This window comes from Chenopodium album, chromosome 2, assembly GCF_948465745.1.
Source record: "Chenopodium album chromosome 2, dcCheAlbu1.1, whole genome shotgun sequence".
In the NCBI taxonomy this organism is placed as follows: Eukaryota; Viridiplantae; Streptophyta; class Magnoliopsida; order Caryophyllales; family Amaranthaceae; genus Chenopodium; species Chenopodium album.
Genome location: NC_137835.1, coordinates 82,429,451 through 82,439,925, shown reverse-complemented (window position 1 = coordinate 82,439,925; position 10,475 = coordinate 82,429,451). Strand labels below are relative to the sequence as shown.

The window sequence follows — 10,475 nt, the reverse complement described above, 5'->3', positions numbered from 1 at the left end:
AAAACAAGTGACAGCAAGAAGTAAAAGAAGTGAGTCAACGCCTGAAAGTGTTAGTCAATGCCGCAAAAGAGGGCCCAAGTTTCATTCAACAAAAAAAGTAATCGTGGTGGTTTTTTTTAACAAAGAATGCTTTAAAAGGTTTTTTTCTTGCAAAATGAGGCATTTAAAAGGTTTTTTCTGACAAATTTTCCAAAAATATATTAAATTAACTTAAAATTATAGGCTTTATATCAAGTTATCAACTGGATACATAGCAATGGCAAGGAATAAATGTTTGAAGCAAAACATGCAAGTGGAAAATACAATGGAATTGTGGAATCACCAACTAGATCTGATGATGAAACAAACTAAATCAAGCAAATTCATCTCCAAACATTTAACTACTCCATACTTCATAGAACTAGCAGAAATATCATTACATTTAGCAGGAGCAAAAATTAAACCTCCTTAACAAAAGTATGCAAGAGCAGCAGAACACATGAAATGCCTTCAGTTCTGCTGTGCTTTGTCTGCTACTCGACTCCAAAAATTGATATATGAATATCTGAAAGTATCATTTACAAAGTCAGAAATCAGCATAAATCTTTGCCTAGGCATTGTTCCTGCTCTATTGGCCCAAACACAGACATGCTATCAAAAACAATCTTTTTATCACTTTCAAGCACTTGCTTCACTTCAGCAATCTTTTCAAGAAAATTATGTTCAATAGCGTTGGCCACGACTGTAACCTTGTCAATCTCCATAAGAACAGCCTCCAATTGCATTCTTTTACGCAATGCCAAAGCCTTCTCTACAAACGGAACCAACCAATCTATTTTCAGGTGCATCAGTTGAAGATCAGATAAGGTGGAACCCAGATAATGAGCATGATCCTCAGACAAAGTCTTTCCAGAGTTAGATTTGAGTATTATTACCATCTTTGCTAAAGACTCCAATGCTGTTGCTTTAGTATCGCAACTACGTATTGCACTCCCTTCAACAACATCCCCATGCTTCACCCAAATCTTTTCTAGAACAGGCAGAAAGTCAGACAGGACTTCTATGCCAGAGAGCTTCAACATTGAAGCATACTCCCAAGAATGCTGCACCAAAATTGTCATAGCTTAAGTGTCATGCAGAGTGATGCAAGAAAGTTTACCACAGGCAACATAACATCTTAATTTCTAATCATACCTGCATTTTAGGAGCCTTAGAACCTGACAAAGCATTATTCTCTGGAGTCTCTGGTTCCAAAGCTAAGGAGGAAAATATTGCCCCAACAAAAATAAGTAAAAAAATATAAAACTACTTGTATTATTTAAATATGTATATTCTAATAGAAAGTAAGCTTTATCAGAAACAATTCGCTCATCAAATGTAGAACTGCTAAGGAAATTAGGGGATTGGTTAACCGGAATCTGTTCCTCAACTTCATTTTTTACAACGGGGAATGCTATCTCAGGCCTGGTAGGAGAAGCTAGGCTACGGATATCCACTTGTTCATGTTCATCCTTCTCAGAATCCCTTGAAAACAATAGAAAATAAATCCAAGTGTCAACAATAATCCATTAGACCCCTCTACAAACTTTGGAATTGGCCAAATCATTAACCAAGTTGTCCAATATATTGATAGATTTATTGCAATACTAGAAAGTATGAATTGGTGTCATTTAATTATTATAGGAGATGGTACTAACTAAATCCATCTCTGGTGACAACATCCTAAGGATTTTGCAGGAAAAATCTAACCTATCTTCCATCATCAAGACAACGAAAATTCTTGATAAAACTAACTTAGGTTGTAAATAATCCATTTTTAGAGATTCATGACCACTCTTTAATTTTTATAAACAAAAGTCTAAGCTGAGAGGATTAAGTTCACTACAACATCAATGACTCATAAGTTTCAAGCTACAAGTTGCATGTTATAAGGGAACAGCTTTCAAATTGATGAGTGATTATCAACTACCAAGAATCAACATATGTTAAAAGCAACAAAGCCCGATCAAGCAATATAATAAAAGGACTAATTCAAGCCAAAAGACAGGGTTACCTGCCGGGTGTAGACGTATCTGGGGGAAGCCATGTTGGAGGTGGCCACAACATACAAGATATAGCCTCAAAGTTTGTCTTATGTATCTTTTTTACCACATCTTCTAAACAAGAAATGTAAATCCCAAAATTTTCCGTCAACTCTACCCACTTGGATCGTAACGAGTTCAAACTTGAGCTCGAAACAATAAAATTCCCTTTATGCCATAAAATATTTTCAGTAGAGAGGAGAAAGCAACAATCAATACCCAAAAACATGATTCTATCTACTAGAGTTTGCACAGCCTCCCATTTTTGTAGCACTACATTCAACTTGTAAACCTTTATGTCATCTTTAACAACTAACAAGAGTTCTTGACAAGATTCAACCAATTGAATTGCACAGTTAGGAGCACAAACGAAGCAATCAACGACAGTATCAGTCACCTTGAATGTCAAATGATCAACAACATACAATTTTCCACCCCCAGCAACTGCATAAAAAGTTCCTCTAAAGCATATTATATCCTTAAACCATAAAAACGAATTTATTTTTTCAAATTTCCAAAACCCACCATTTAATCTTAAACCAAACAAATTCCCTAAAGAGTATAAAACCACAGCAGTGAAATCAGTAGCAGTAGCATACAATTGTTGAGCAGAATCTGAGTAAACAACAACTTTACAATCAGAAATTGACCCACTATCAGACCTAAAACAACATCCTTTACCAATCTCCGAAACCCGAAAATCGGAAAGATTTAGGGTTTTAGGTAAATTCTTAGGAAAATTTGAAATGGGGTCCCTCGAAATTGGATAAAGAAGACGAATTTTACCAGGTTGCCTTTCTTCAACAGTTAAAATCCAACCTTTTGGAATCATTATCAAGCTGACAATCAAGGCGTTTAACAAAAAACACAGAAATTGGAACAAGATCAATGTTATCGTAACCTTGCTTATTGAATGGAAGAGAAATTGGATTAGGGATTTGGCGAGGAAAAAAAGGGGTTAAAAAACTAGGGTTTCTGGGTAGAGGTAAAGAAGCGCGCCAATTTTTGCATACTGACCGGAATCTGCTGACGTCAAGTCGACTTGAAGGCGATTTCCGATTCTCAATAATGTTTCCGGTGAAAGATCCGACCATCTTGTTGCAATTTTCCGGCGAACTCTGGTTTTTGCTCCTCTGTCCTCTTTTTTCATTTTCTTAGTCTCTAAATTTGGAGGGTTAGTTTTTGAATTTTGATGAGGAAAAAGAGAAAAATTATGCCAATAACATTAGCCCAATTGAGTTTACTTTGATCGGGTGATATGGTTCCACGGGTCATGGGTCAGGTCGTCTAGGTTATACACTTAGACAAGATCGAAGGGTCTAATTGACCTCGATTGACATAGCTCAATGGTTGAACTCTTGTATCACTTACCTTATTACCTTATACTAGATGAATTGTCAAGTTAATTCAAGTGATTCGTCCAACCCTAAATTCGGGCCGTCTCAACTAGCTTAGAGCTAATCAAAGGGAAAAAAAAAAAAACATACTTAAAAATCAACTTAAGTTTGTCCGGAGCTAAACATACTTGTATGAGTATAAAGTTAATAACTCATTGTTCCATCCACTTAGACAGGGAATGACTTAACTTAATGCAAGACATTATAGTGTCAAAGATACTACAGTTTTCAATTGAGGACTGGAATGCATTTCACAATATTAAACAATAATTTTAAACAACATTCCAAAGTGACACATAATAAATTCATTTCACTCCTACTGCGATGGAATGGGCATAAATATGAACTTTAAGAAAGATTTAATGTTTGAAAACTTAGGTGTTTGAAAAAAATTAACTAATCCAAAACGACATTACCAACGCAATTTAATAAATCAAAGTTAAAGTTAGGTTGACTTTAAATCAATTTATCCTACTTATTTTTTTATTATTATTACAATAAGATACAAGGGTGCCCCTTTTTATCATTTGAGGGGTGGGGGTGAGGATTGAACCCTGATTACACCGGGAGAGTGGTGGGACTAACCAATACCATCCCTCCACTCTTTGATCCTCATTTTTTTTAAGGAGATTAAAGTGTGCAAATTGACCTAATTTATTAAAATTTGTTTCCTACCTATAACTTAACAAAAAATGTTTATTAAAAAAATACACTGAATCTTCAAATTGTAGTTATACAATAATTTTATAGGAGTGAATTGTTTTGTAATACTAGGGACTTGTGGTTGTGACCGGAAAATATGACTTCTAAGGCCCTGTTCTCTAATTCTCTTCACCTTAAAATAATAATATTAAGTAAAAATAATTTTAGTTCTGTAAAAATAAGTTCAATTCAGTAAAATTAATTTCAGTTCAGTAAAAAATAAGTTCAGTTCAGTAATATTCAGTTTTCTTAAAGAAGAATTATAATAGAAAATCAGTAAAAATAATTTCAGTTCAGAAAAAATAATTTTAGATCAGTAAAATTAATTTAAGTTTAGTAAAAATAATTTAGCAAAAATAATTTCAGTTCAGTTTAAATAATTTCATTTCAACAAAATTAAAGTGAAAAGAACGGGGCCTAAGTTTTAACATCCAAAATTGTTGTGGACTTGTGGTTGACTCACCCTTGACTGGTTGGGCGAAGCAGCGCAAGCCTTAAGTAAGGAAAGTGATGGCCCATTAAAAATTTATGTGTCTAAAAATCCAATAGCTTTGATTTATAAATGATGAGAAAGATTGGTACATTTTATTGAACTCATAGTCCAAAATTGTTATTAACGAGTCAAGAAATCCAAAGCCAGCCTCCTCAATTTGAAAAATGTGAATGATCTTTGGAGCTAATTTTGATCAACTTTAAGGGTGGATACGTGAGGCGGTGAGGGCATGAGGCTAGGCCCCAACACTACTCAAACAAGTAAAATACACCATAAGGCAGAAGCATTATTCTTTGCAGTTGGCGGTGACTGAAAAGCACAGCCATTCCATTTTTCACTATCGTGTTTGCACTGAATAAAAAATATCTGTAACATAGCTTGCACCAAAGCCCCCATTAATTTGGACCAATGCAACAGGAATAAGCACTCTTTGGCGTTTGAAATTCAGGGCTACATAAAAGTTTAACCAATTCAACAAGAGCAAAGGGATTAAAAACCCAACAGTTAAACAACTGTACAGAAGCATCACCGCAACTGCTTCTACTACATGTCTACAAAATATCACATGCATCCTATGGAATTACAATCCACAAAGCAATTAGCAGTAATCAGCACAGTCCCTCCCCAAGGCATTCCTCTGGGTCTATTGGCCCAGATATCGGCATGTTATCAGAAACAAGCTTTATGTTCTCATCGTGTTCTTGCTCTACTTCAGAAATATGTTCAAAAAACTTAAGCTTCATCTCTTCAACCCGGGCTTTGGCCTTGCTGAGCTCTAACATAATGGTCTCCAAATGCTTTTGTTTTTGTAGAGATAAAGCCTTTTCAACAAAGGGAACCAACCAATCTACTTTTAACTGCATGAATTGCAAATCAGACATGGTTGAAGCAAGATAATTAGCTTGGTCGTCAGTTAAAGACTCCATGTTGTTAGTTTGGAGAATTACAATCATTTTTGCCAGAGACTCCAATGCTGCTGCTTTAATGTCACAACTTTGTAGTCTGCTCCCTTCAACATCCTCATACTTCTCCCAAACCTTTTGCAATATAGGCAGGAGATCAGGCCGGATATCTACACCTTGAAACTTCACCATTGTAGCTGCTTTTTCACCAGGCTGCACAAAACCATGTCAATCACCAAGCCCGTGAAGTAAGGAGATCACAATAACCAAGCAGAAATGCAAAAAAACATCCAATTTACCTGAGCTACAGAATCTTCAGAAATTTTCAGCATAACAGCATCCCCTGGGTTCCCTGGTTCCAAATTTAGGCAATACCAGTTACTTAAAAGCACATCATATGTACATACAGAACATAATCATGTAAATAAACAAAAGATGAAAGGTCAACTAATCAAAAGGGATAAACCAATTAGGGATCAAGTTTCAGCTTAATCCTTTGATGCAAAATGCACTTACCCATAGCAGGCTCGGAAGGATTAAGGGATTATATGACCACAGGTTGCTGAATAGATATTGATCCCACAGCACGATTACAGGGGTTTAAGGGTGAAACTACCACAGCTTGCTCCCAAGCTTCAGAAACTTTGAAGGAAATCAAAGCCTCCTTGGCTCTATGAGAAGAATGTTGGATGGAAACATATGGCTGCACCTCTACATCCTCCTTGGAATCCCTTTTGAAACCATACAACATAAGTTAAGAAGTGATCTTGCTCAATCAATGAACAAAAATTACCTTGCTTCATGCAATCTAATAATAAAGAGCTAGATGATCTATTAAGAAACCATCTGCAATTTATCACTCATAATGAACAAATTCAAACAACACTGGAAATAAACTGATGTTCCAAAAGAACTAAATAACTCCCTAACTGTGATGTATTAGTAGAATGAGGCCTTGGCATCCAGTAATTCAGAGTAACTTCTAGCAAATGTCTTTAATAGTTTAATTTAGCTAGCTATCTTACAAAGAGATGGCTTATTTGAGCCATTAAAGCATACATAAATCAGTTTTGGTAGCAATTGCACAGCTTACTCATGGTCAATATACATCTTATACACAACTAACACAAGTAAAGTGATTCAGTAGATGATTTTTACTATAAGAGACCACACAGTACAAGCTAAATTAAATAACATAATACTTCAGGTTATTTTGTAGAGAAGACTTACATATTTCAGTATACAGATATCAAAGAATTTATTCCACACTTTGATTGCAGGTTTACTCAAATACATTGATAAAGTTGTTAGTCATAATACTCTTCAAGGCAGGGAATAGTTAGGTAATGGCCTGCGCCTATTCAATTCTTATTTAGCTTACATATACAGGCCTAAGAGAATAGTCTTTCGGTAATGGCATACATCTCTTTGTTTGCATAATATTGCCAACTTGTTAGAAAGTATAAACATTAAAAGACTTGGAAGTTGAATTCTCTTTTCCTCAACAATAAGAAGAAATTAAATACGTTTGCCCTAATATATTAACAGCCTCAAGCCCTCAACTACTCAAATTTGATGAATAATCACTTAATCAGGAGGAAATATGGAGTTGTGCAAAAACTAGGCAAAAAATTTCCACAGCAGAAGAATTGGGAATCTAAATTTCATATTTTAGGCTAGCTGTATAAAATATTGCTCTATTTCTACCTTCAGTGCCAATGATAAATTTATTTTCTGTATATCAAAAGGCCTACACTGAAAGGGCTAAGACAATATTAACAAGTAATCCTTATTATTACACAAGGAGCACCCTATTCTATAAAAAAACTTAGATATAAACAGAAAGCCGCAGTACATGCATGACTAATTGTGTAAATGGAGCAATGGAATGTAAAAATTACCAGGCAATCAGGCATAAAACCATGTTGGGGGAGGCCACAACAAACGAGTTATGGACTGGTAAGACAAATTGGATGATTTGAGTTGTGAGTCATTTTTACCACCATGATCTAAGCAGAATATGTAAATCCAATAATTTTCAGTCATTACTATATACTCAGCTGATCTGAAGAAAAATACAGAGCTGAACACAACAAAATCCCCTTTAGACTGGAAAACATCTCGAGTGGACACAAGAAAGCACAAATCAGCATCTAGAAACATTATCTTATCTCCCAGAGTTTCCACTGCCTCCCATTTGTGTTGAATATCATTTAAAAGTAAACTCCAGATTTATTTTTGACAACTAAAAAGAGTCCTTGACATGATTCCACCAACTGAATAGCGCAACAATATCAGTCAACTTCAATGACACATGATCTATGGCACAAAGTTTCCCCCCACCACCAACAGCATAAAAACTTCCCTTCAAGCATATAACATCTTTACACCAGGAACCTTCAGATTCCCTTACTATTTCACGCACTTCCAAAATATTATTTCTGATACTCAAAGCAACCAAAAATCCACCAGAGTACAGAACTAAAGCTGTGAAATCCTCGGAGTTAGGTGAAGTGGGAGCAGAATTTGGGCACAAAACAACTTTGCGTTCATATGTGGAGCCACTACAAGCACAAAATCGATACCCTTTACTAATTTCAGAGACCCGAAATTTCAAAAGATTAAGAGATTTACAGAAACTCGGAGACAAATTTAAGATGGGATCCCCTGAAAGAGGATACAGAAGTAGGAGACTAGGAGCTTACCAGGTTGCCTTTCTTCCACTTTCAAAATCCAACCATTTAGATTAGAGTTCAACTCAAGGGGTTGCACAAGAATTACTGAAACTGCTACCAGATGGAGACTCTTTTCGTTGAAGGGGAGTAGCTTAGCATCAAAGATGGGGATTTTTTGAGGCAAGAAATTGATCAAAAGGTTAGGATTTTCAGGGAGGGGTAAAGAAGAGCGCCATTTCCTACATACTGACCGGAACTTGCAGATCTCAATTCGACTTTTGAGGCATTTTCCTATGGCTGATAGAACTTCTAATGAAAGGTTTTCCCAACCCAGTGTTCAGATCCGGCATCGATCAGGTTCCTCTCCTCCCTCTCTGACACTCACCTTTCTTGTCTCTCTTCTCAAATACTACAAATGGAAAGATTTTTCCATGCTGATGATGCCAGGTTCCGAAATTGACTCTGTACAGTGTACATTAAGACGTCATTGATCAATGATCATCCCAAAATAAAAGGTCATACATCTCTCTCATTCTCTTCTACATCATTTCTACATACCATTTCCAAAATCACTATGCCACCTAGCCCTAACTCCATAAGTGATACCCCCAAGGCTGTCCCAAAGTATACGGAGGTCCTGTGCGATAAAAAATAAATGGGCCCCCCATTCAATTTATAATTGTGTCATCCAAAAAAAAAAAAAAAAAAGTGAAGCTCACAACAATCATCGAACCTTGAACCACTTGTAAATATTCTCCAACATCTATCCATTGAGTTACCTACAGAGATTCTGAATAATAATGCTAGCTTATTTGTTATATTCTTAAATTGATATGAGGTCCTACTAACTTTTGGACCCTGTGCAGTTGCTCGCCCGGTACACCCGGGCCTGGATACCCCTATATAAAAAGTGTGTAGGATCACACTCCCTCCGTTCAACTATAATAGTTTACATTTGATTAAATCCTAAGAGAAAAGTTCACTCAAATCCTCGATGATTAACAAGTATAAGATTGTTGAGAAATGAGAACAAGCATCTAATTATGAAACTATGATCAAATTCTTACAAAGAAAGTAAAGACTTTATAATATCGGAAAATAGAATTAACCTATTGAAATGGGACAACAAATATACAGTAGAAAAATGGTATGGGTTCATCTTACTCTTATTAGGGTTCCAAAAATCAAGCAGCTTTTAGCATCAAATAACGGTCAAACACTAGAATTATGAACCCAATCAACAAAAATTACAGTACTTTCTCCCTTAATCGAGCTATTTCATAGTATAGGAGTGCAAATATCAGATAGAATAGCATGCAATTTCGAAATTAAAAATTGCTAAAGCTAATTTCAATACAAGAGCAACAATATTAAAAAACCCTAGAATTACGAACCCAATCATCAAAATTGATTTAACAATTGAAGTTCAAATTACAGAAGGAAGAATGGCGTAATGCAAACCTTATCTTTGCGGTGAAGAGAGATACTCCGAGACAACAGTCAACGCTGCCGGAAGTTGATGGTTTCGCCGTCGTCAACAATACCGGAAATTCGGTGGCGCAACGGCGATTATGCGGTGGGAGAAGCTATTGTCGCCGGGAGAATGGATTCAGCAGAAATAATGTTGGAAATGACAGAGAAAAGAAGAATTTATACTTGAGATTTTTTGCATTTCCTATTATCTTTGGGTTTTATTTACTTCGAATTACTCGTACACTATAACCCTAATTAATTACCTAGCAAAACACCCAATTCCCAAATTACGGTCTCTTTTACAAATATTCCCACTTTACCGTCCACGTCACCCGGGAATTTTTATTATTTAATTGGAAAACCGCTACTTGTACGTTGGAAAACCGCTACTTGAAGTAGCGGTTTATACTAACTAAAAACCGCTACCTCAAATAGCGGTTTCTTGAAAAATCCACTACCATAGTACCATTTATTCAAGCAGCAAGGATTTTTGCCTCAACTACGAAAAACACCTCCACCCTTTCTGGTGGTGCTCCTCCCCTACCGCCGCTGGCTTCTTGCCACCCTACTGCCGTCGTTTTAGCCCCCCCAACCCCGTCTTGGTGCTGCTGTAAATTAGGGGTCATATGAAGAGTTATTTTATAAACCCTAATTTTGTTTTCACCTAATTAACTTGTTAATTTTGTTCTTATTTTCATTTTACATAATAAATTTGACAAATAATAAGCATTGATTTTGAAGATTGTATATAATGGTGAGCTTATAAGAACAAC

The 10,475-nt window shown here is 35.9% G+C and overlaps 2 protein-coding genes across 6 annotated transcripts; both read right to left on the bottom strand.

Annotated features, from left to right (window-relative positions):
* Positions 1 to 251: 251 nt before the first annotated feature.
* LOC145590281 (uncharacterized) lies at positions 252 to 3,413 on the bottom strand. Of its 2 annotated transcripts, none has more exons than XM_081646982.1 (3): positions 2,033 to 3,413; positions 1,174 to 1,503; positions 252 to 1,082 (listed from the first exon to the last, which is right to left on the bottom strand). In XM_081646982.1, exons 2-3 carry the CDS (start codon positions 1,177 to 1,179, stop codon positions 573 to 575), a joined length of 516 nt encoding a protein of 171 aa, XP_081503108.1. In that variant the 5' UTR covers positions 1,180 to 1,503; positions 2,033 to 3,413; the 3' UTR covers positions 252 to 572. Both variants share the same exon structure in this region; 1 of them encodes a protein (XP_081503108.1).
* A 1,675-nt stretch (positions 3,414 to 5,088) lies between these two features.
* On the bottom strand, positions 5,089 to 9,940 carry LOC145590235 (uncharacterized). 4 transcript variants are annotated; one of them, XM_081646981.1, is made up of 5 exons: positions 9,691 to 9,940; positions 6,071 to 6,285; positions 5,854 to 5,906; positions 5,600 to 5,767; positions 5,089 to 5,509 (listed from the first exon to the last, which is right to left on the bottom strand). In XM_081646981.1, the coding sequence occupies exons 2-5, from the start codon at positions 6,072 to 6,074 to the stop codon at positions 5,261 to 5,263; spliced, it is 474 nt and encodes a 157-aa protein (XP_081503107.1). In that variant the 5' UTR covers positions 6,075 to 6,285; positions 9,691 to 9,940; the 3' UTR covers positions 5,089 to 5,260. The 4 variants fall into 4 exon arrangements, with proteins under 4 accessions (XP_081503107.1, XP_081503105.1, XP_081503104.1 ...); XM_081646979.1 differs by having other exon boundaries at positions 5,089 to 5,767; positions 6,021 to 6,285; XM_081646978.1 differs by having other exon boundaries at positions 5,089 to 5,767.
* Between the last annotated feature and the right edge of the window lie 535 nt (positions 9,941 to 10,475).